The 26224-nt window shown below is 43.7% G+C and overlaps 2 protein-coding genes across 3 annotated transcripts in view; both read left to right on the top strand.

Annotated features, from left to right (window-relative positions):
* Positions 1 to 4894, top strand: part of LOC106576123 (pleckstrin homology domain-containing family A member 5-like) — a 181238-nt gene extending 176344 nt beyond the window's left edge. Inside the window, 4 exon segments of the mRNA XM_045699744.1 lie at positions 733 to 884; positions 1087 to 1253; positions 2797 to 2931; positions 3526 to 4894. Coding sequence (XP_045555700.1) covers positions 733 to 884; positions 1087 to 1253; positions 2797 to 2891 — 414 coding nt within the window. The 3' untranslated portion in view covers positions 2892 to 2931; positions 3526 to 4894.
* Positions 4895 to 7820: 2926 nt separating this feature from the next.
* Positions 7821 to 26110, top strand: LOC106576122 (zinc finger protein AEBP2). Of its 2 annotated transcripts, none has more exons than XM_014153020.2 (8): positions 7821 to 8452; positions 11204 to 11420; positions 11936 to 12043; positions 15279 to 15465; positions 15978 to 16102; positions 21733 to 21800; positions 23701 to 23814; positions 25512 to 26110. In XM_014153020.2, the coding sequence occupies exons 1-8, from the start codon at positions 7944 to 7946 to the stop codon at positions 25522 to 25524; spliced, it is 1341 nt and encodes a 446-aa protein (XP_014008495.1). In that variant the 5' UTR covers positions 7821 to 7943; the 3' UTR covers positions 25525 to 26110. The 2 variants fall into 2 exon arrangements, with proteins under 2 accessions (XP_014008495.1, XP_014008494.1); XM_014153019.2 differs by having other exon boundaries at positions 15960 to 16102.
* The last annotated feature ends 114 nt before the right edge of the window (positions 26111 to 26224 follow it).

The raw sequence follows: 26224 nt of genomic DNA, 5'->3' as shown, positions 1-26224 counted from the left end.
CAATAACGTTGAGCTAAGAGTGTTTCAGGGTTTTAGGGAGTAAATGGCTGTGTTGTGTTGGCAGCCTGGTCTCCGTGTTAATGTCCTTTAATCTGATCTGGGAGGCTTTGTGGGCGTGAGGAGGATCCAGGCTGGATTTAGGGGTTTATCTCTGGGCCTCAGCCCAGCCGTGGTGACTCACACTGGGCTAGAGAGAGAGAGAGAGACCTCCCAGAGCTGGCCTGAGCTCCACGGAATCTCATGATCTGATGATGCAGTTGGCTCAATTAATGTCCTCTAATTTAGTAGCCCAGTTTAAAAATAATATGGCGAAAGCTGCTTAAGACCATTGGTTATCACCATGTGTCTTATACCAATGTGTCTCAACTCCAGTCCTTGTGGATCCTCAACAGTACACATTTCTTTCTTGTAGTCCCGGGCAAACGTCGCTGATTCAACTCATGGATGGCTTGATGATTAGTTGACAATTTGAAACAGGTGTGCTTGTCAGGGGTTAGAATTTTAAAAAATTACTGCTGGAGTTACTCAAGGACCAGAGTGGTGCCTTACACCTACCCGGTTTGTTCAGATCCCCAAACATCGAAGAGGTCGCTGCTAGGGATTGACATTAGACCACCAAGACGGTGTTCAGTAGTGCAAAAATAAGAGCTCTGTTTCAAAACATATTTTCCTGTTTGGTACCTCCTGAACACAGCCCAGACTACAGTCTATCCCACTGTCCGTGTGTTGCAGGTGTCAGAGACCCAGATGATGGTGATATCAGATCAGGGTGTGAAGCCCCTGTATGTACAGTACCTGATCCCTGGACAACATCGACAGCAGGGGGAGAGGGAGGCAGAGAGGAGAAACACCCACACTCCCAACACCCTCATTCCCCACAACAGGTGAGACTAGCCGGGCCTCACCAGGACATATCTTAGCCTCTCTGGATCGATAGCAACTTTGACCCTGTTTGAATACTTTAAAACCATCCCTTCCTTCATCCAACTGTATTTAGATCAGTGACTACCTCATTAAAGGCAGTAAGGAAGGATGCATTTGTAAGTATTGGAATAAGGCCTGAATGTGAAGGTGTGACTGTGCCAGTTTGCCAGCTGCTGTGTCAGAAGCACTGACTCCTGAACTTGAGGAGGACATGATGCAGAGTGAGGTGATGCAAGGGGAGGCCCCGGAGCATGAGACCCAGGGGAACAACATTGACATATCCTATGAACTACCAGTAGAGGGAGCTAAACTCAACAACCTGATGGCAGGTAAGAGAACACAGTCAGAAGATTGCTTTGTTAATTAATGATGATTGATTGATGGAATGATTGATGGATTGATTGATTGATATATAACTGATAAATGTCAAAGCACTTACGTACAGTACCAGTCAAAGTTTGGACACCTACTCATTCAAGGGTTTTTCTGTATTTGTACTATTTTTCTACATTGTAGAGTAATAGTGAAGACATCAAAACTATTAAATAACACATCTTTGCAGAATCTAGGCTTTCTCTCAACCAGCTTCATAAGGAATGCTTTTCCAGCAGTCTTGAAGGGGTTCCCACGTATGCTGAGCACTTGTTGGCTGCTTTTCCTTCACGCTGCGGTTCAACTCATCCCAAACCATCTCAATTGGGTTGAGGTTGGGTGATTGTGGAGGCCAAGTCATCTGATGCAGCACTCCATCACTCTCCTTCTTGGTCTAATAGCCCTTAAACAGCCTAGAGGTGTGTTTTGGGTCACTGTCCTGTTGAAAAACAAATGATAGTCCCACCAGTCCAAACCAGATGGGATGGCGTATCGCTGCAGAATCCTATTGTAGCCATGCTGGTTAAGTGCCTTGAATTCTAAATAAATCACACAGTGTCACCAGCAAAGCACCATCACACCTCCTCCATGCTTCACGGTGGGAACCATACATGCAGAGATCATCCGTTCACCTACTCTGCATCTCACAAAGACACGACGGTTGGAACCAAAAATCTCAAATTTGGACTCAGACCAAAGGACAGATTTCCACCAGTCCAATGTCCATTGCCTGTGTTTCTTGGTCCATGCAAGTTATTCTTGTTATTGGTGTCCGTTATTAGTGGTTTCATTGCAGCAATTCGACCATGAAGGCCTGATTCACACAGTTTCCACTGAACAGTTGATGTTGAGATGTGTCGGTTACTTGAACTCTGTGAAGCATTTATTTGGGCTGCAATCTGAGGTGCAGTTAACTCTAATGAACGTATCCTCTGCATTAGAGGTAACTCTGGGTCTTCCTTTCCTGTGGCGGTCCTCATGAGAGCCAGTTTCATCATAGCACTTGATGGATTTTGAGACTGCACTTGAAGAAACTTTCAAAGTTCTTGAAATGTTCCCGCATCGACTGACCTTCATGTCTTAAAGTAATGATGGACTGTCGTTTCGCTTTGATTATTTGAGCTGTTCTTGCCATAATATGACTTGGTCTTTTACCAGGTATACAGAAGAGAAGGAAAGAAATTCCACTAATTTACTTTTAACAAGGCACACCTGTTAATTGAAATGCATTCCAGGTGGCTACCTCATGAAGCTGGTTGAGAGAATGCCAAGAGTTACAAAGCTGGAAAACGGTGGCTACTTTGAAGAATCTCAAATATAAAATATATTTTGATTTGTTTAACACTTTTTTGGTTACTACATGATTCCATATGTGTTATTTCATAGTTTTGATGTCTTCACTATTATTCCACAATGTAGAAAATGGTAAAAATAAAGAAAAACCCTTGATTGAGAAGGTGTGTCCAAACTTTTGACTGGTACTGTGTGTGTTGTTTGCAGTGAAAAGCCTGCCCTTTCCGCCCCAGTCCTCCTCCTCTCCCGCTCCTCCATCTCCTCCTCAACTCACTGACGGATCCCACTTCATGTGTGTGTAGACGTGTCGAGGAGGTGGTTCTGTGAACTGAACTACACTCAGTAAGAGACTTCTCTGTCCTTACCTACAACCTTTGACCTTTATCAAATCAAATGTTATGCGCCGAATACAACAGGTGTAGACCTTATAGTGAAATGCTTACTTACAAGCCCTAACCAACAATGCAGTTTAAAAAAATGTAAAAGACAACAACAAAAAATACGAATAACAAATAAAAGTATCAGATAATTAAATAGCAGCAGTAAAATGACAATAGCGAGGCTATATACAGGGGGTACCGGTACAGAGTCAATGTGCAGGGGCACCGGTTAGTTGAGGTAATTGAGGTAATATGTACTGTAGGAGTTAATAACTCTACCCATCAACCCCCTAACCTCAACTTCAGGATGCAATGCTCAGCCCTCAGAGATCTACCCTCCAATCGACACAGATCTTACCAGCAGGCAACATCACACCAGCCATTTAAACACAGCCATAATTTGTCATCTAAGCGAAAAGCACTATCTAGTCATGTCAGCGTAAACATTTTCTCAACATTTTTTTTTTGTAGACATTGAGGCTTGTGACCTCTGCTATTTTTGTGTGTGCTCATCTGTCTCTTCACCTCTTCCCTCTCTTTGCACGTATCCCTGCAGCCCAGACATTGACCTTGGTGAGCAGTGACTCATAAGCGATGCCAGCCTGGAGACCCAAGATGGCATCCTACAGAGCCATGATGGCACCAGCCAGTCTGCACAGAGCATGCCCAGTATCTCTCTGTATGTATAGAAACGACTGTAGCCAGACAGATAGAAAGAGTAGATCCACAGGCCTGCTCGTATTACTTACTGCCGGCCTACACAATAACTGTGATGCAAAACTTTTTCATTCACACAGAGATATCAGAGGACAAGATAGTATTACCAGAGTGATAATTGATGATGATGATTATTATTACATTTCCAATGCTTATTACAGGTATTATGATGGTCTGTTATTTTGGACATGTTCTGTGAGGATGTCTTGAGTGTCTATGAGCAGAGCACTGCTGTGAAAAGGAGAGGACTGTACAGTTGTAAATAAGAGCACTAGAGGAGTCTCACACTGGGAAGATCTCAATTGCATACTACTTGTGTCCTGTCTCCTCGTCTCCTTCTCAAATCCCACTGGAGGAGAAGGTCAGAGGGGAAGGATATCTGGCTTTCTCATCTAATGGGTTTTGAGAAGGAGACAAGGATCTGAGGACGGGAGGAGTATGCATTTGAGGTCTTCCCACAATCACACACTATTGAGAGGGCGAAGCACCAAATCTACACACACTAAGGCAGTGCTTTCCTTTAACCACACGGGGGCGCCATATGCTCTTGTCTTTTTTTACTGGTTTTACTCCCATTTAAGTTTTTAACCTGAGGCCCTAAACGTTTCATTTTCCACATATTTTACACCGCACATTCCCTCATTGTTCAAAGAAGTTGTTAATATATACATATATAAAACATATAGAATGAACTAACTATACAATGGGTTTATACTTCAATAAGGTGCCACCCTATTGCTGCTGTTGGACAGAGTTTAAATATTTTATAAAGGTTGTGTTTATTTATGTCGGGAGGATCGGGATCTGGTCGCCGCTGACAACCACACGTAAATGTCCTGGGTTAGAATCGATCTGCTTCTCTGTTTTTTTTTTCTACGGCTGAGATATATTTAAAGTAAAATATAGAAGAGAGAGAAAATAGTTTTATGAGATTAGGGTTGTGTGTTAGATTCTGTCTGGTTGTGTGGAGTCCTGGACAGAGAGAAGAGAATAGCACATGTATAAGCAATAAGCAGGTGTTTTGTTCCTCCAGGACATTAAAATATAATGTACATAAAATGTAAAGTTTCATTGTGTAAATGATGTACACCATAGAAAGAGCAGAGCAGAAATTATAAGTATGAGGTTATTATTATTAGAGTTAATATGCAAAATGTTCATATCTCATCTGTTTTATATCATGTGAAATAAATGTTGATGTTCTTAAATGCTGTGGTGGGGTTTATATTATGACACAAGCTAAATATTTACATTTGTTTTAAACATTGGGAGATAGAAGGAATTCCATTTCCAATGCTTCCTGCTGTTTTGGTTTTATCATGTTACAAATATGATTTCCTGGTCACTGATATGATCGAAGCTCTGATGGTGCTGAAGACGAGACATTGACAAACTTTAAAGGTCAAGAAGCTCTTTTCTGCATCCGTTGAGGGACTGGGACTCTGGGACTCTGGCCTTCCACTTGGTAAATGAATGATCTCTGCTCTGGACAATGCCACTGTCAAGACTAGATGCAGCCAATCCACTCAGGTCATCGACACAGTAAGGTCAGTCACCTCCATTCTCACCCTCTTTCCCCATCCTTCCACCTTCTTCCCTTCCCCCTCCCTCCTTTCATGCTGGACACACATGAGTAGCTATGTTAATGAGGCTGTGAATCTTTTGTGGTCCCGGCCTGTAGCACACTGGATACGTGGGCCTGGTTCCATTCCACTCCTTCCACTAGTTCCTACCCTTTCCATGCCTCCTACCCTATAGTTCCTAATCCCTACCACCTTACGTATTTAGTATTTTATTAGGATACCCATTAGCTACTCTTCTTGGGGTCCACTGAATATCAGTCAGTGCAGACACTCCATCAAGTTTCAGCAATGGAGTCCAACATGGACTGGACATTGGAATGGTCTCTTGAATGGCAATGCCTGTACTTGGAAGAGTCCTTTACATGTGGTCATGAACTCCTACATTACTTGTACAACAGAATAAGGCCTGGAGGTCAAGAAGAAAATAAAATATATCTGCTTTGATGAATTTGTATAAAAATCAAGGCTTTATACAAAAACATAATTACACATACGCTAGGCCTACTAATAGAGTGGAGCACCGGTATGGTGGTAAGAATTGTCTACATTTATGACTGAAATGTGTTAATGGGTGATTGACATAATTTAAAGTGAAATTCCAGGGCCAATGTTCTGTTTCCTGGAACACTTTTTATTTTTTAATGTTTATTGAATGCCCAAAACATACAATATACTTGCAGCTCAACAGCTACACCATACCAGTCATCCAATAGACTCCCATTCAGAGCGACACAGAAGCATCCAGAGTCAATGCCCTGCTCAAGGGCACTTTGACAGGTCTCCCACCAGGCCAAAAAACGTGAACGCGAACCCTCCAAGATCCCCCCACAGTTCCCCAGTAGCTGTCCCTCAATCGTTCGTGACCCCCCTCCTCCAATGGACATCAACGACAACTAAAATCATAACAGCAATGCTAACTGTATATGTATGTGTGTGTTCTTGTATGCGTTTATTTGAATGAGTGTGTGTGTATGCATGTGTACAAATACCTGCACGGCATCAGCCTCAGGCAAACCGTTGTTGTGCCGAAAATCTCCCCCCTGCCAGAATTCTCCCCCCCTTCCCGTTCTTCATTGCTGGGACTTGCTTGCTAGTTGAGATTTCTGCTCTTCACTCCGTTGTCAGTTTAGCCTACATTTCACTGTTCTTAGTAGCAGAAAGCATTTTTGTATGCAGTTTTCGATTTGGCTATTTGTTTCAAGTGTATGTGGCGGTTCTTGCTTATATGGCGCCCTGGGTGAACCCCCCCTTCAGCGCCCGCCCCCGGTCCCCGCCGCGGTCAGCGGTTGCCCATGTCGTCCGTACCTAAATCCGCTACTGATTTGTATTAGTCTATAAATAAATCTCTTTGCCAAAATTCGTCATCTCTCCCATGTCTTATTCGACTAGTAGTTGTTCTGAAATGTTTATTGCTTGCCAACATTTTACTCCCTCCTCTTTGTTTAATGTAACACACATACATTAATTATTAATTTCGGTTTCCTATCCTGACGTGAAGTGCGTTCTGTAGAAAGTATTTGACTCTGATGTGTGCCACAGAAAGTATTTGACTCTAGCCACAAAAATATGGAAATTAGAAGGGGGGAGATTTTCGGCACAACACCGGCATTAGCTGTAAAAACACTGCCCCTCAGTGTCATTCAAACGTACTTTTTATTGTTTTATTTTTACTTATTTTTGACTATCATTCTGTCTCCCGCACAGCAACTCCACTCCCACTTGTCTCCAATTCCACATCCCAACCCTCAGCTTCCCTCAGCCCATCCCACCTATCTCTGCTGGCCACCCTCTTCAAAGTTCTACGCAACATATATCTTTCAACTATGCTATGATGTTTAACGTTCAATATCAATCTGTCTAATCGAATAGAATCCACAGATTGCGAGTTGAAGATAAATACTTTTATTAAGAGTATTAGTATATTAGTAATTGACTGACCCGGTCTCTCCAGATCTCCTAACAGTACTATTTCTAGATCAATGTTATGCATTTTCAGCCATTCCTGAACCTGAGACCAGAAACAGGCTACCCGAGGGCAACATCTAAACAAATGGTCTATTGATTCTGTATCCTCACAACAAAATCTGCAGAGCTTCGACGATTTTATGCCTCAAATATTCAACATTTTGTTGGTGGCAAGAATTCTATATAATCATTTTAGCTGAAAAGCACGAAGTCTTGAATCTAATGTTGTTTTATATATCAACTCATACACCCTGTACCATGGAATCGGTACAACAGAATAAGGCCTGGAGGTCATGAAGAAGATAAAATATGATGAATTTGCATGAAAATCTAGGCTTTATACAAAAACACAATTACACATACGCTAGGCCTACTAATAGAGTGGAGCACCGGTATGGTGGTAAGAATTGTCTAGATTCATGACTGAAATGTGTTAATGGGTGATTGGCCCTAACGTTTCACTTTAAATTATGTCAATGTTCTGTTTTCTGGAACACTTTATTTTAGTAAATATAAAACAAATATAACACTAGTTCTCTGGAACACGTGGAACGGTCCACAATGCGGGGGACTACGTCATGGTTCTGCCTCCTCCCCTCGCGTCCCGGTTGAACGCTCATGGCGAAGCGGCGCATGCGATTGGGAGAAAGAAGCAACTTTGTGGGGGTAGTAGCTTACAACACAAAATAGCTTACTAAGAGCTGTGAACATGGCTGCAGTTACAACCAACGATACCGAACAAGACTCCACACCGGCAAACGAGCTCAATGGAACATTGGACAAGGGAGAGAACGGGAATAATAAGCAGGGCCCTATAGACTCGAAACAGGAACCGGGTGACAACGAGGACGGAACAGAAATGGACGTGAGCAACGGAGACAGCGAAGAGGAGAAGCCTTCAGTCGCACCAGAAGTCGCCAAAGAATCGGGTTTACCCACGGAAAACGGCAACAAAGAAGACGAACCGGCCTGTGAACTGTCTGAACCGGTTAAAAGTCCCGTGGAGGGAATCCCTGCGAGCAGCACCGAAACCGAGGAGAGCACCGTGGAGCTGAATCAAGAACAAAGAGAGGAGAGTGTGTCCTCGCCTCCTAGCTCCGACAAGACCAAAAGCGAGGAATCCACGGAGAAAACCGACCACGGAATCAAAAGACGGGCCAGTGTCGAGATATCCTCATCGGATGGAGAACCTCTCAGTCGAATGGATTCGGAAGACAGGTCTGTGGATTACTAATACCCAGTCAAATGTTGAATACAAAGCAGCGCAACAATGTTGCCAGCCCACTCCAACAATTATTCCATCTTGATAAGATGTTCACGTTTGTGATCAAGCTACATTGTTACAAGTTGCACTCACTATCCTTGCAATTATGTAGCGTTGTGTGATATCTCCGTACTTTTGTCTTTTGCCAAACAACAGTTTAGCATAACAATCGGGTTTGTTTTGCTACAATGCATCAGCATCCAAATGCGCAACGATGCGTTATGGACAGTTGACAACAGACAACATTTGGGTACATGCATAGTTTTAACCGATAGTTGAATAGGCCTAGGTTTGCCTTTAGTTTTCAACGGAATGGTTCCACGCTGCACGTGCACCCGCATCTGGACATAATGTCCATGTATGGCCTACATTGCCACTTGGCCACCACGATGCTCATTGTGTAATAACGTCGCTACTACGAAACCACGTTTTAAAAAGAGACACACCAGCAATATGAACATTTCAGACTTGATTTTATCATATGAACCAATTCAGTGAGTTAAGTAAGATCGTCCAAGTTGGCATGCATCCTTGAAAACCGTTTGGTGAAAGTCCCATGAGTAATTTCACAAGTGGAGCACTGAGACAGAGAAAACAATAATCACACACTAACAAGCCAACCAAGCTTTCATGTGAAGGGTGGTGTTTCGCCACAGAGCTACTTCTAACATATCTACACACACACTTACAGACAGGTCAGTGTGGTCAACACAACTCTTCATCACCTTCTAGTTGGTTTGGCCTTGTGGCTGTAGGTACAGGATGTCTGTGTTCAGATGAGTCCTACACACACACACAGGTTCTCACCCACATGCACATGAGGGAATCACGCACACAAGTCTTTCTGAGATATTTAGATGTGTACCCAGAATTCCCCATGCCATTATGTGAAATGGCCAAGATGGAACTTCCACTGGATCATAAACTAGTGCAGAACGAGAGAGTGAATCAGATCAAAGGTGTTAGAAATGAGTAATGATGTATGCAACTCGCTGCTCAACTCTCTTACAATGCAACTTAAAATCATTTACTCAGGGTTGCCGCGGCCCCGCCGAAGCGGTGAGTTCGCCGATCTGATTCTCCTAACACTATCCAGAGTTCCGGTTACATGTGTGTGTGTTTTTGAACCTGACTCTTTATGTGCATGTAACAATAGAAGTCAACACACAGACACATATGCAAAAGCCTGTATGCAAAAGTCCAGTGTAGATTTAGGGTCCTATCAGCCATATACTAATACATATTTTCCCCTGTACACGATGTCTGAATATCACTAGACTAGCCAACAGAAAATAACGATATACACATACTTTTCTTATTCAAATGGAAGCAGAGAACTCAACCATTTCACACACCCCGATATCCACCCTTTTCCTTTTGCTGCTAGAATAGTGGAATAATTCCCCTTTCTGGATCCCAGTAGATTCTGTCTGTAGCCATGCGACGACCTGTAGCGGATAGCCAACAAAATAAACCCAGTTAGCACAAAGGCTGAAGACCCTGTATTACAACAGGGCTATAGGAGCTGAAGTGTAGTATCTGAAGGAGAGAGGATCCCCCCTTCTTTCTGCCCCCTTTCCCCCCTCGGCCCTCTCCCGTCCTGGCGCGTTGCTTTGTCTAGCCGGGGCAGAAAGGAGGGAGTGAATGGAGGAGAGAGCTCTGCTGTTTGGGCAGCTGCATGGTCTCAATGTAACTTTTGTTCCCCTGCTGGCACTGAGGACCTCAGGAACAGAGCAGGGGAGCAGCTGGAGGCAGGCAGCCATACGAGGTGTGTGTGTGTCACTTTCTCTTCATTCAGTCCAACATGGTAGCATTACTGAGTCACTAGAGCACTCTGAGAAGCTTTGTGTGTGAGGACGAAGGGAGAAACGTCTATAGTGGCATGAGATTAAAATCCGCCATGACACCCTCACATCCCTCCTTGTAGACCAGGCATACTAAACCTCATATGCCCCAGAGAAGTGGCACCGTCTGTAGAAGAGCAGTGTCGGCACATGCTAAAAATGCAGTAAATCACCAAGATTTAGTGACTGAGGCTGTCCAAACCTATGACTAGAACCGACCGCAAGGCGCTACAGAGGGTAGTGCGTACGGCCCAGTACATCACTGGGGCCAAGCTTCCTGCCATCCAGGACCTCTATACCAGGCGGTGTCAGAGGAAGGCCCTAAAAATTGCCAAAGACTTCAGCCACCCTAGTCAGACTGTTCTTTCTGCTACCACACAGCAAGAGGTACCAGACCGCCAAGTCTAGGTCCAAAATGCTTCTTAACAGCGTCTACCCTCCCAAGCCATAAGACCCCTGAACAGCTAATCAAATGGCTGTATTGACCCCCTCCCCCTTTTTTACGCTGCTGCTACTCACTGTTTATCTATGTCACTTTACCCCTACCTACGTGTACATATTACCTCAATTGCCTCGACTAACTTGTACTCCTGCACATTGACTTGGTGCCGGTAGCCTCAATATTGTTATTTTGTTACTCTTGTTTTTTTTTACTCTAGTTTATTTAGTAAATATTTTCTTAACTCTATTTTCATAACTGCATTGTTGGTTAAGGGCTTGTAAGTAAGTATTTCAAGGTAAGGTCTACACCTGTTGCATTCGGTGCATGTGACTAATAACATTTGATTTATGTAGTACAACAGATCTCTGTGCTGACCCCATCTCCCTCCCTCCCTCCCTACCTCCCTCCCTCCCTCCCAGTATCAGCAGTACTCTGATGGACATGGAGAGCACAGCGTCCAGCGGGCGCTCCACACCTGCCATGATGAACGGGCACGGCCCTGGCACTGCCACCCCGTCGGTGGGTAAGGGTGTGGCATACACCTGCTGCTGGGACCAGTGCCAGCTCCTCTTTACCACCAGCCCAGACCTGGCTGAGCACATCAGGGGCGTGCACGTGGACGGACAACGAGGAGGGGTATTTATTTATTTATTTTTCCTTCACTTCCTAAATCATCTTCTCTGTCCTCCTGCCTGCTCACCATCTTCTATCCCCTTCTTCCTTCACCTTCTAGTTTTATGCCTCCAACTCGTCTTCTCCACCACCACAACCCTGTCTTCAAAATATCAATCCCCCTCTTCTTCTCCATCTTGAAGATAATCCAAACATCCTGTGTTAAACTAACTCCAGATGAGAAGTACTGCTGTACAAAGACAGCTTGATGTTTTATCTCTCTTGGAACTTTAGGTTCAGAGAGGGGGCGGGGGTCAGTTTGTGGGGGATTGAGTTTCTAGGTGCTTAAGTTAGAAATGGTCCGTCATTGAATTTATATATGAAATGTCCATCTGCCAACTACTACAATTCTCTAGGATAGTAGGATTTCGTAGGACATTTTAGTTTCTCACATTGCATCTTGGGTAACTCATAAGAGCTAGGTTGTGAGTGACCTGTGAAGATACGTGTGTTTAACAGTGTTGCTGTCCTCTCGCCAGGTGTTTGTGTGCCTGTGGAAGGGCTGCAAGGTCTACAACACCCCGTCGACCAGTCAGAGCTGGCTCCAGAGACACATGGTCTCACACAGCGGAGACAAACCATTCAAGGTGAGGAAACGCCCTCCTTTCTTCCATTTTCCTGTTCGGTCTCTCGCTCTTTCACTCTCCCTTCACTGTCACACACACAACATCAAAGCACTGACTCTGCAAACCACATCCTCATGTCATATACAGTGCCTTCACAAAGTATTCATACCCCTTGGCTTATTCCACATTTTGTTGTGTTACAGCCTGAATTCAAAATGGATTCAAATGTTTTTTTTCCCTCACCCATCTACACACTACCCCATAATGACAAAGTGAAAACATATTTTTATTTATTTTTGCAAATGTATTGAAAATGAAATACAGAAATATCTAATTTACAGAGGTATTCACACCCCTGAGTTAATGCATGTTAGAATCACCTTTGGCAGCGATTACAACTGTGAGTCTTTCTGGGTAAGTCTCTAAGAGCTTTGCAAACCTGGATTGTACAATATTTGCACGTTATTTTTTTATTCCTCAAGGTCTGTCAAGTTGGTTGTTGCTCATTGCTAGACAGCCATTTTCAAGTCTCGCCATAGATTTTCAAGCCTATTTATGTCAACTGTAACTAGGCCACTCTGGAACATTATTCAATGTCGTCTTGGTAAGCAACTCCTGTGTATATTTGGCCTTGTGTTTTAGGTTACTGTCCTGCTGAAAGGTGAATTTGTCTCCCAGTGTTTGTTGGAAAGCAGACTGAACCAGGTTTTCCTCTATGATTTTTGCCTGTGCTTAGCTCTGTTCCGTTTATTTTTATCCTAAAGAAAAGTCCTAGTCGATGACAAGCATACCCATAACATGATGCAGCCACCACCATGCTTGAAAATGTGAAGTGGTACTCGGTAATGTGTTGTTGGATTTGCCCTAAACATAACGCTTTATATTCAAGACAAAGTTAATTTCTTTGCCACATTCTTTGCAGTTTTACTTTAGTGCCTTATTGCAAACAGGATGCATGTTTTGGAATATTCTGTATAGGCGTCCTTCATTTCAGTCTGTCAGTTAGGTTAGTATTGTGGAGCAACTACAATGTTGTTGATCAATCCTCAGTTTTCTCCTATCACAGCCATTAAACACTGTACCTGTTTTAAAGTCACCATTGGCCTCATGGTGAAATCCCTGAGCGGTTTCCTTCCTTTCCAGCAACTGAGTTAGGAAGACACCTGTATCTTTGTAGTGACTGGGTGTTAATAACTTCACAATGCTCAAATGGATATTAAATGTCTGCTTGTTTTATTTTTTTACCCGTCTACCAATAGGTGCCCTTCTTTGTGAGGCATTGGAAAACCTCCCTGGTCTTTGTGGTTGAATCTGTTTGAAATTCACGACTGAGGGACCTTACATATAATTGTATGGGTGGGGTACAGAGATGAGGTAGTTATTCAAAAATCATGTTAAACACTTAAGTACATGCAACTTATTATGTGACTTAAGCACATTTTTATTCCTGAACTGTTAGCCAGCTTAGTGGAGTCTGCCACTAGTACAGTCAGTGTAGTCAGCTCAGCTATCCCCATTGAGACCGTGTCTGTGCCTCGACCTAGGTTGGGCAAAATTAAACATGGCGGTGTTCGCCTTAGCAATCTCACTAGAATAAAGACCTCCTCCATTCCTGCCATTTATTGAAAGAGATTGTGATACCTCACATCTCAAAATAGGGCTACTTAATGTTAGATCCCTCACTTCAAAGGCAGTTATAGTCAATGAACTAATCAGTGATCATAATCTTGATGTGATTGGCCTGACTGAAACATGGCTTAAGCCTGATGAATTTACTGTGTTAAATGAGGCCTCACCTCCTGGTTACACTAGTGACCATATCCCCCGCGCATCCCGCAAAGGCGGAGGTGTTGCTAACATTTACAATAGGAAATTTCAATTTACAAAAAGAACAACAACGACGTTTTCGTCTTTTGAGCTTCTAGTCATGAAATCTATGCAGCCTACTCAATCACTTTTTATAGCTACTGTTTACAGGCCTCCTGGGCCATATACAGCGTTCCTAACTGAGTTCCCTGAATTCCTATCGGACCTTGTAGTCATCGCAGATAATATTCTAATTTCTGGTGACTTTAATATTCACATGGAAAAGTCCACAGACCCACTCCAAAAGGCTTTCGGAGCCATCATCGACTCTGGGTTTTGTCCAACATGCTTCTGGACCTACTCACTGCCACAGTCATACTCTGGACCTAGTTTTGTACCGTGGAATAAATGTTGTGAATCTTAATGTTTTTCCCCATAATCCTGGACTATCGGACTACCATTTTATTACGTTTGCAATCGCAACAAATAATCTGCTCAGATCCCAACCAAGAAGCATTAAAAGTCGTGCTATAAATTCTCAGACAACCCAAAGATTCCTTGATGCCCTTCCAGACTCCCTCTGCCTACCCAAGGACGTCAGAGGACAAAAATCAGTTAACCACCTAACTGAGGAACTCAATTTAACCTTGCGCAATACCCTAGATGCAGTTGCACCCCTAAAATCTAAAAACATTTGTCATAAGAAACTAGCTCCCTGGTATACAGAAAATACACGAGCTCTGAAGCAAGCTTCCAGAAAATTGGAACGGAAATGGCGCCACTCCAAACTGGAAGTCTTTTGGGGGTTTTAGGCTGGGTTTCTGTACAGCACTTTGAGATATCAGCTGATGTAAGAAGCGCTATGTAAATAAATTAGATTTTGATTTAGGTTTGCCATAACAAAGGGGTTGAATACTTATTGACGCAACACATTTCTGCTTTCATTTTTAATTAATTAGTGAACATTTGTAAAAACATAATTCCACTTGGACATTATGAGGTATTGTGTGTAGGCCAGTAACACCAAATCTCAATTGAAGCCATTTGAAAATCAGGCTGTAGCACATCAGATTGTGGCTAAAGTCGAGGGGTGTGAATACTTTCTGAAGGCCCCGTACCTACTGTATGTACATGTCATGTGCTATAGATTATTCTAGTCTTAGAATGATTCTAATGATCTCCAACACAATACACTTGTCACACACTATCCTGTGTAAAGCTAATGCATGATATTATATTGAATGGTTCCATTGAACTGTGCTTCTATACCCAGACCTACAGTTTCCTCTGTATTAAACCCTTTGAGCTATTATTGAAATAGAAATCACCTAGACTTCATCAAATAGAATGACCGATACTGTTATTCTATATGTAAGTGCTGTTGTATAAGCGATCTACTGTTAAATCTACTAGTCTGTGTTCTCACCGGTGTTGTCTCTATCTTTATCAGTGTGTGGTGGGGGGCTGCAATGCCACATTTGCCTCCCAGGGGGGGCTAGCGCGCCACGTACCCACCCACTTCAGCTCCCAGAACTCCAACAAGCTGGCCAATCAGGCCAAGATGAAGGAGGATTCACCTTCGAAGGCGGGGCTTAACAAGAGGCGGAAACTCAAGAACAAACGCAGGCGGTCGTTACGTACGTATCCGAGAAACACACACACACACACGCCCATATAAACACACGCAATACACACACAGCATATGTTTTATTATCCTTGTCGGGACCTAAAATTGATTTCCATTAAAAATCCTATTTTCCCTAATTGTTGCCCTAATTTTAACTGTAAACCTAAGCCTAAAATAGCCTTTGTCCTCTGGGTCTTTTGGGAATTTCTGGTACCCATAAGGATGGTAATACAAGCGCACATACAAGCGCCCACAAATCCAAGCATGTGTATTCACACACAGATATGCACGGGCACACACTCAATCATACAAACAATCAATAAACCGATCATGTACTCACTGATCCGGTCGCCTGGCATTCAAACCAAGCGTCTTAACCAATCGGGTGGTGGGAAACGTTTTGATGATGAATATCTACGAGGGTCAGATCCATCTGATTGGCTAATCCCCTCTGACCTCCCGACCTATGAACCTCAGTTTAACGCTCCCCCTCTCTCACCCCAGTGTGTTCTGTCCCTCCAGCACGACCTCACGACTTCTTTGATGCCCAGACCATGGATGCTATCAGACACCGGGCCATCTGCCTCAACCTGGCCACACATATAGAGAGCCTGGGCAACGGACACAGTGTGGTGTTTCACAGCATGGTTAGTACTAGTATACACACACACACACACCATCACCGTCATCTTCCACAGCGTGGTCAGGGATCCAGCAGCAGCAGCAGACTATGCATGGTACTGCACACACACACTGTACTTCACTGTTCAGACAGCAGAGGGCACGACAGACCTACAGTATTACGGTCTCAGCTGTACAGAGGAGTTTGGTAGTATTTTGGGAGTCATGCCGAGACCACGCTGTCTTTCGCAGATGAGGCCTGCATGAGCACATCAGTACACAGCCATTACACTATTATACAGATCTTTCTATACACACATCAATTACACTATGTGAAAAGTAAACACAATCATATGAAACAAACACATTCTTCAGTGAAAAGGCCCTCTAACATCTGCCTGAATTGCTCTAGAAGCACCAACTCGTAACTTTAAGGACTTTTGGAGAAAAACTCAAATCAGATTTCCCTAATTCGGTGGAGATTGAAGGGCTCTCCAGGGTTACCCATCCCTGAGTCCGGGTCTGGTAACTTGTACGTCTGAAGTTTAACAATGAGGTAAGGTATGATGGCAGTTTATAGACAAAAAAGAGCGCAATGCCTCGATCTACGAGACTTCACGGAGGGCCAGCCTACTTTCTGATACAAAATACAATGATGTGTACGGAACCTATCGCCCGTAATAATGCACTGTGATAAACTGTGCCCAACGGCTTCAGTACAGTGGCAGCTGCATTCATATAGACATATCGCCATAGTCAATAACCGGAATGAATGTTGACTGGAGGATTTGTTTTCTGCTATTTAACGAAAGTCAGGATTTGTCCATATATTGGAAGCCTATTTGAATAATTAAATTCTTAACTTATTCATCAACATGCTTTTTGTTCATCCAGATGCCCAGATATTCATAAGAGGGGACACGATCAATGAGGGCACAATCCAAAGTACTAGGGGTGTAACTGTTCATCAAACCCACGGTTTGGTATGTTTTGGGGTCACGGTTCAGTTACGGTACAGCGGGAAAATGAAATTCCATTCACAATATTCCTGTCATTCTGTTGTGACAGGATTGTTATGTTGTTCCTCTCAAGTTTCCACTCTGATGCTGCATTTGTCACCTTCTGGGAGGTGGGAATTTACGAGTTGTGAAGTCATAAATACCAGTTGGATGCATTCATGTGATTTGAACTCATTGAGAAATGCCAGTAGCTAATTGCCAACAAGCTGCGTCAATCATAAACTAAAAGTACAGCTATCATGCTTGTAAACATTTTTATTTTTTTTACCCACAATAGATTGCTTTTTTATTAATGTTTTGTTGCATTTAACTGTCAAATGCTGTTCAAGGCCATTTCCTTAGTAGGCGACACCCGAGGCAATCATGTGGGAGAAGTGTGTGTGCTTCAGATCATTGACAAGTTTCCCACAAGTAATTACCAGTTGGAGGGCCATTCAAGTGGGTTTTCCCCAGTTCTATGTGGTAAATTCCCACTTGGTTACGAACACACCATGACACCGTCTCCTTCAGTGCCAGATGCGCAGTTGTGACGCTCATGAAGGGGCATGTCTGTAGCACAGTACATCTATTCCAGGGTAATGTGATGTCTGTCACTGATAAGTAAGCGCAACACAGGGTGCGTTGGCCAATTCATTCTGAACTTCATCTTTGGCTTGCTTATATAGAGCAGGGACAACCTGTTTGCTTAAATTGGTGCAGGAGGAAGTTCGTAACGAGTCTAAAGCTCTTTCACAAGTCGCTAAAACCCCCTATTCTCAATCACCGTGAATGGGTGTATGTTCGTGGTTTAAAAAGCAAAGATTGTAAAAAATATAAACACAGCCTACTTATCGCTCTTGTAATGAATGTATTTGCCCCGGTCAGAGTCAGCTGCCAAGGAATGCTTGAATGCTGAGGTGAGACGATGTGGTGTTTCTTTGCGTTTCCGTCTTGCTCCGGTGTACTCGGGTGATGTCAGAGTAAATGTGTCAACAAATTTGAGTTGTTGGCAGCTGCATAGGCTATTCTTGTTGAGCGTGGCGACATACTGTTAACGTTTTATCCGCAATGTTCTGCCCTTACCAGTTGTAATCTGCTGGGAAGCCTAAATGTTCCCAAACTGGACATTTAAACGATTGTTGATGATCCTCCAATTCTGGTTTATCGACCTCCCCAGAACTAGTCCTTGGCTGCGCCTCACAAAATGTGAAATGCGCCAGTTAAGGTCATTTTGATTCTGATGTCTGCCTAGGCGCTAGTTTTAACGGAATAGCCTTAAATGTTTGTTTTAGTTCAGATTTACGGCATAGGCCTACTACGCAGCGTATGCATAGCCTAAAGACGTAGTATTTTTTATTTTGTAATATTTGTTTTTATGTATTCATTCGGGTTCAGTGCGACCGAATCGAGGTCCCTGAGCCGAACGTTTCGGTACGAATACGTGTACCATTACACCCCTACGAAGTACTTATGCATAAATCATCAGATTTTTATGTGATTTGAAAAATAACATGTTCTTGGTTTTACCTGCATTAAGTACCAATGTCAGTTCAGCAAAGACCTTCTTGGAGGGCAATAGCGACAGATTGTCACCTGCATACAGGTGAATGTTTTTATAATTTTTTACAGATAAACCAATATTGTTCATGTGAAAATAACCGGACCAAGAATTGATCCCTGTAGGACACCCTTTATGTCAAGAAAACCTGATTTAACACCATCAGTAAATACACACTGTGTTCTGTCCTTTTTTTTAAAGCAGAAATCTGTAACTTTTTGGGTGACCCAACCAAATTCACATAGAATTGTGAGTTATAGAGCTCTCATTCTCATTGAAAGCAAGTCAACGATACGGTAGATCTGTTCTATGTGCTTTATTTCTATGCTTTCCGCTCTTAAGTTAAATTTTTTGCGTCTTTCTTTAGGTTTTGTACAACTGATTCAAACAACTGAAAATACAATGTTTTTGGTTATGGAAAATCTATTTCAGTGGTTTAGATGGTACAATAATTCTCTACACTTTGGTTTCATGCCCCTTTAATTAAACTGCTATTAAAGGAACTGAAATTAGACAAACTTAGAATTTTAGCAACCAGGAAATGGCGGAGTGGTTTCTGCATGGTGCATCTTTACATCATTTTCAAACCAGCTAAACGCAGCCTGGTCCAGGCCAATTGATGAAAACCTCTGGATAAGTAATGGGTGAAACACTGTCGAAGATTTTAGAAAGGTCAACAAAAATGGCCAGTCAGTGTTACTTCTTATCCAAACAATTTAAGAACATAATTTAAAACCAAAGAAGTAGCAGAGATGGTGCTATAACCTGGTCTGAAACCTGACTGGTTTGCATTTAAGTGATAATGCCAGAGAAGCCGGTGTTTGGAGGATATATTGGCACGGGTGTTAGGACCGAGACCTAATCGAGGGACGGCAAACCGCGCAAATATATCCTCCAAACACCAGCTTCTCTGGCATTATCACTTTTATACAACGGGTTACCAACATATTCAAATGATTGACATATTTTCACGAGTGTTATTTTGATACATTTATTCATACTATTTCATCCTTCCATGAGATATAGTCCCGACACTAATACTAGTAAAGATATAGTCCCGACACTAATACTAGTAAATATATAGTCCCGACACTAATACTAGTAAAGGCCCAGTGTGCTACTTTTGTGTATTATTATTATAATTTTTATTTTTTTAACTCAGCACCCCTACTTCCGCCTGGGCTGATTGGACAGTGGATTGCACAGTGAAATGGAACAGAGAAAATAAGCAGTTCAACATCATCGCTTTAACCCGTGGTAACTTGTGGAACAGACACCGTTAGACCCACCCGTTGTGTAATTACAATACATTTCGTAGTTAAAAAGGATCTGAGTATTTACCAAGGGTTCTATCATTTTTGCTAGGCAAGAATTTGGACATGGGGCTCTAATTACTTAGGTGACCCGTCACCAACTTTTGAAGGGGGGAGTATGTGGGTCACTTTCCAGACCCTGGGGATGGCACCAAAAATACTTCAGGTAAACATGTGTTAAAGATTCTGCAATCAGAGGAGCAGAAAACTGCAGCAAGAATGGATCTTTTGGATCAAGCAATCTTGCGCAAGGCGTCTAGCACATCACAAGTAGAAAGTTGTTGAAATGAAAACAAAGATTTGCAAAAAGTTGACAGAACTTCCATTGAGCCAGCTAAAGGCTGGGAGAGGGGGAGGCAGTCGACTGGCTGACCAGGGTCAATTAAACCTCCATTTATTTCAAATGAAAAGCCTGCTGAGATTAAATGCAGATTTTTTTTTAAAAGCATCACAATCTAATTTTTGTCTGAACACAAGTTGTTTTCCAAAATTGACGGATCACCAGCAGAGTCTGGTTTAAACTTACATGGAGTTAATGTGTGCAGTGTTGAGGCCTGCTGAAAATGAAGGGCCCAGCCAGAGAATAACACTGACTCCCGTGCCCCTTTTAATTAAACTGCTAATAAAGGGAACTGCCAGCAACCCTCCCACCAAACAAACACACACACACTGCTCTGACGTGCATGCCTGAGTCCAGACCCAGCCAGCCCTGTTGTTGGAGCCGCTTAAAAACCAGACCTCTTCACCTTCTCCCAGTCTCTGTCCTCCCTCACTCCTCCATCTCTCCCCTACACATGCAGTTGGAGTGCTTCTACCAGTATTATTACAGAGAGAGAAATCAAGAGAAAAAGACAGAATAGGAACCCAGCAGTTGCGCGACGACTCCGACTGAATTATTCCGCTGCTCTGTTCACTTCGTACTTCAGTCTGAGACTGCCATCATTGAAGTCATTTGTGGGGATGGCAAAATGATGGGGGTTGTACAAATCAAAGTCATCAGCGATTGGATCGTCTCTAATCAATCAGTATCAAAGCAAATGGCATTTCCAAAACACCGCTTTACCCACGTTATGTTCTGGCTCTGGCCCGACCCATCAGTTTCTGGGACCAATCAGAACGGTTAGAATGTGTTTGCGTTCTAGACATCGTCGGGGAGGTACTCGGATCCAGACTCGTTGCGGAGAAGAAATGAACGTCCGTGGGTGTGGCGTCGCATTTGGCTGAAGCAAGGACTTTGGGTAGCCAGGCAAACCCAGCAGGCCCTTCTCTAAGCCAAAGCAATAAGCAAATAAAACCATGGGAGAGAGTCTAGTGTGGTGTCTTTTCACGCTGTGACTTACGTTTGTGTGTGTGTGTGTGTGTGTGTGTAAGCACACATCCATCTGTGTGTTTCTAAAGATAAAGAGCATTCCTAGTCTTCACCTTGGTCCAGGGTCACACACACTCACTCACTGTGGAATGCACTAACGTCAGTCTGGGAGCTGTATTGTTCCTACCACACACAGGGTGTGTGTATATGTTTAGTGGCTGGACTGGCGTCTTCAGGCCAGTGAAGTAACAGTGTTCGTCTACGGAGTGGGAGGGAGGACAGATTTGAGTCTGGCTCAATTTGACTGGAGCCAGGTGTCTGATTCCTTTACTGACTTGCCATCAGCATCAGGCCTTTGGTTAGGGATGGTGGGTGTGTCTCTCCAACTATCTCTCCAGTATGACCTCAACAACAATGTGTTGTTTTCCCAATGTCTCTGTTACTGGGTGGCGTCTTACCTCTCTTCTTCTGTCTCTAGGTAATAGCGAGGAGGAAGGAAGATTCTGGGAAGGTTAAAGTCCTCCTCCACTGGACTCCCGAGGACATGTGAGTTGCCCTCTTCCTCTCCTCCCCGCATCCTGCTCTTCATCTCTCTCCTGTTGGCAGACACAAGGCCACAGTCCTCTTCTCTCCCCTCGCTCCCTTTTCTCTCCTGTACTACTGGCAAGCAGAGGTTTATCCTCCCCCTCCTCTCTTCCTGTCCTTCTCCTCCCCTGCTCTGTAAATGTCAGCAGGAGTTTAGTGGTGGTTAGTCAATTTGTCCTGTGGCTGTGGGCAGGAGGCTGGCAATCACATGTGACCCTACCACTGCACCACACACACACACACACACACACACACACAGGAGGATACCCAGGTTAGCGTCTCCTCCATCCAGAAGGGTCAGTGATCTGGATGACTTCACTCGTCTCGTGGGAGCTCCCCTGTGATCTCTATCCATCCTTTCATCCCTCTCTAACTCTTTCTCTTTTCCTTTGGTGTAGTCTCATAGGTAAATTTTTGATCAGTGGCCCAGTTGAGGAGAGAATTAATGACCAAGAGCTCCCTTGACTATCATAACAGCTATCATAACCAGCTGTGTGCATTTCAGACTGGAATATTGTAAGTTAGCTATGTAGTTGGCGTACTATATTATCAGGAAAATGATTGAAGGGAAGGAGACAAGGGAGAGAAAGCCACTTCACACTATTGAGATGCAGCCCTGTGTAGCCCTACTCCTCCTCAGGCCATTAGTCTCTCAGCCAGAGGAGAGAAGGAGAGGAAGTCACTTCAGACTGAGACAAAGCCCTGTGCAGCCCTCCTCACTAGCCATTAGTCTCTCAGCTGGAGGAACTGGCTGTCAGCTCAGCTCTGCTCTGTCTAAAACCCCTCTCCCAGAGAGCTCATCTCCGATAGAAACAACTTTCTGGGTCAGGAAACGGGCTATAAGCCAAAACGATGCTCGCTTTCATGGTACATGTCCAAAATAAACCTCTCTCTTTGGAATTTTTGTTGTTTTGGGGTTTGGATGAAGAAGGGAGGAGGAGCAAGAGACGTATTGCGGCACTCGTTTCAGAAGCTGTGAGAGTGTTTTGGTTAAGAGTTGGATATGTCTCTCTAAGGACCATGTTGCTGTAAAATCAACCATCACCCACACTACCATGGAGAATGTGTACCAGATGTTATTGTAGTCACTTGTAGCACTCGGCTACAGAGCTGCAGCAGCACCCTATGTGTACAGTGAGCATTGTATTTGCTGTGATTTAAACCGTAACAGGAGACAGCTGAGGCCTTCCTCTCTGTCTCCTAGCATCTTATTGGGTGCTTTTCTGCAGTTTTTGTTTTGGCTCTGTCCACTTGGGTTCATCCCTCTGCAAGGGTAAGGTCCCCTCTCGCCTCTCCATTTCTTTATTACCTCTCTCTTCTCCTTTCATCCACTATCCACTTTCTTCCTTCTCCTTTCCTCCCCCTAGGGCTTTCATCTGCCCCTCTCTGAATCTATGATCTATAGCCAAGCAGTCTGCTAATGATGAACCAGGCACCGCTTATTCACATCTCCCCCACATCCTCTCTCTCTCTCTGTTTGTTCATTGGGATGCTTTCCTGGTGACGCACACAGTGACGGCTGTAGCAGGAGTAGAGAGGAGCCCAGTACTGGCATTGATCCTCTCCCAATGTTTCCCACAGATAACACCTAAATGCGCTCTTTAGTTAGACAAGCAATTTAGGAAGCATGCATTTGTACCACTGCAATCTCCTCTTAACCCATTTCTGTTAGATGCCAGTCAGACACCAGCTCAGAGAGGCCACGGTGCCAATTACAAGATTTGTACTGTCTGTCACCTCTTCTCCCTCACTCTCTCCTCCTCCTTCTCTCCTCCTTCTTCCCTTGTGCTCTCACATTCTCTCTCTCTCTCTCCTCCTTCCCTCTCTTGCTTTCTCTCAATCTCTCTATCCCTCTCTCCAGACTACCTGATGTGTGGGTGAATGAGAGTGACCGGCCGCAGCAGAAGACCAAGGTGGTCCACCTCTCACAGCTGCCCCAGGAGACACACGTCCTGCTGGACCCCAACATATACAGGTGTGTGTGTGTGTGTGTGTGTGTGTGTGTGTGTGTGTGTGTGTGTGTGTGTGTGTGTGTGTGTGTGTGTGTGTGTGTGTGTGTGTGTGTGTGTGTGTGCGCGTGCATGCACTGGGGGGGTGGGTTGCCAAATCTTGAGGCAGAGACCATTAGGACTAATCATTAACTCTCTAAATAGTGTGCGTGCCTGTGGATGTGCACATAACTCATACTTTGGTTGACTCACAACAACAACAATGTGAGCGTAGCTACCACAGCCGGTGTGTTTTCCTAGACTCAGTACTGGCCCCAGTGATCCCTGAGGGCCAGTGCTACTCTGTGTTTACCCGGCTAATTAATGATGGTTACAGTCTTCCTGTAATGGATGGCCATGCAGCACAGAGCTAAATATGAACACCCAATGGCTGTGGAGAGACGTGATCCTGAACCCCACGTCGGCCTTGCATGTGAATGCCGGCTGCTTTGAGTTTGTTGTAGCTAGTCTTTCCTCTCTTTTTATTCTTACAAGCAGTGATGTAAATGCTTTATAGGCAAAGTGAAGAAGGTATGGTTCCCTGAAGAACCCCCTCCCCTCCCTTCAGTGGTGTAAAGTAATTTAAGTTTTTTTTACTTAAGCTGTTTTTTGGACTATCTGTACTTTACTATTTATATTTTTGACTACTTTTACTTCACTACATTCCTAAAGAAAATAATGTACTTTTTACTCAATACATTTTCCATGACACCCAAAAGTACTTTTTAAACTTTTTTATGCATAACAGGAAAGGAAAAAGGTCTAATTCACACACTTAACGAGAACATCCAGGTCATCCCTACTACCTCTGAAATACAAATGCTTCATTTGTAAAGTGTGCCCCTGACCATTCCTAAATTAAAAACAACTAGAAAATCGTGCCGTCTGGTTTGTCTAATTTGAGGAATTACAAATGATTTATACCTTTTACTTTTGATACTTAAATAATCTTAACAATTACATTTGATGCTTAAGTTCATTTAAAACCAAATACCTTTACTCAAGTAGTATTTTCCTGGGTGACCCCTAACCTAACCCCTGAAGCACTCACTGGCTCCTTGGCCTGTTGTTTTCAAACACGCATTCCTCCACTCTCCTCCTCCCCTCTGTCTCGTATGGGATGTTGAGAGGAGGAATCCTGACGTGCCTCACATTCAGTAAGGTCAGGTTATGGTGTGTTGTCATTATGATTTGTGTGTCAGGAGTAATCTGAGAAGTACAGCGTTCGACATTCAGGAATGACGTGACTGCTATTTATTTCCCCACCAGGTGGCGCCAGTCACTGTTGTCAGCCAGTAGAAAATCCTAGCTGTAGATGAAGCATTCCATCCCTTTCTTGACCCACCTCCCTCCCTCAATGCCATCTTGCATCTTGAGTGTCATCCCCTGCTGTTGACCCTTCTGGCCACTATAATGCAACCCCCACCATCACTCCCCTGATAGATATTTTTCTTCACAAAAGTCGTTCCCTGGGCCTTTATTACTCCTGTATGAAAATGTAATAGTCGGTATCCTCTCATAGTTCTGTAAAACCCTCGGTGGAATGTATAACATTCTGAACATGTAGAGGAATGCTTACAGTACATGAATGACTGTGGGTGGAGGTGGACCGTGTTAAGAGTCATGACATGCATACACAAGATGCATAACTGGAAATGAATGTAAAGTGCCGCTGTCGTTACAGGATGTTCTTCTAGAGACTAAGAAGGACCAATCAAAAGGGACTCAGAAGGAGCCTGACGATGTCACCTCGCACAGGAAGTCCCTATGTCATATCCTGTCTGGACAGGAGTGGAGAAGACCAGAGATTTCGATACCTCTTTTATTCTCCCCTTTTTTCTTTCACTTTCTGCTCTTTTCACTTTCTGTTCAATGTCAAATTCCTCCAAATGATGAAGTGAATTTAGTATTTCTTTTCAATGGTTTCTGAAAATACACTATATATACACAGTAGTATGCAGACATCTCTTCAAATTAGTGAATTTGGCTATTTCAGCCAGACCTGTTGCTGACAGGTGTATTAAATTGAGCACACAGCCATGCGATCTCCGTAGACAAACATTGGCAGGAGAATGAAGTGGGTTTCCATGGCCGAGCAGCCACACACAAGCCTAAGATCACCATGCACAATGCCAAGCGTCAGCTGGAGTGGTGTAAAGCTTGCCGCCATTGTACTCTGGAGCAGTGGAAACGCATTCTCTGGAGTGATGAATCACGCTTTACCATCTGGCAGTCCGACGGACGAATATGGGTTTGGCGAATGCCAGGAGAACTCTACCTGCCCGAATGAGGTGCGCCAACTGTAAAGTTTGGCGGAGGAGGAATAATGGTTCGGGCTAGGCCTCTTAGTTCCTGTGAAGGGAAATCTTAACGCTACAGCATATAATGACATTCCAG

Source organism: Salmo salar, chromosome ssa17, assembly GCF_905237065.1.
Source record: "Salmo salar chromosome ssa17, Ssal_v3.1, whole genome shotgun sequence".
Lineage (NCBI taxonomy): Eukaryota > Metazoa > Chordata > Actinopteri > Salmoniformes > Salmonidae > Salmo > Salmo salar.
Note: the sequence above shows the minus strand (reverse complement) of the source record. Positions and strands in the feature narration are given on the sequence as shown.

Bases quoted from the DNA above. Each gene is read 5' to 3' on its own strand.
- LOC106576122 (XM_014153019.2), top strand. From the start codon at position 7,944: ATGGCTGCAGTTACAACCAACGATACCGAACAAGACTCCACACCGGCA. The intron at 8,453-11,203 runs GTCTGTGGATTA...CCTCCCTCCCAG, and splicing joins CGAATGGATTCGGAAGACAG to TATCAGCAGTACTCTGATGG. The intron at 12,044-15,278 runs GTGAGGAAACGC...TATCTTTATCAG, and splicing joins GCGGAGACAAACCATTCAAG to TGTGTGGTGGGGGGCTGCAA.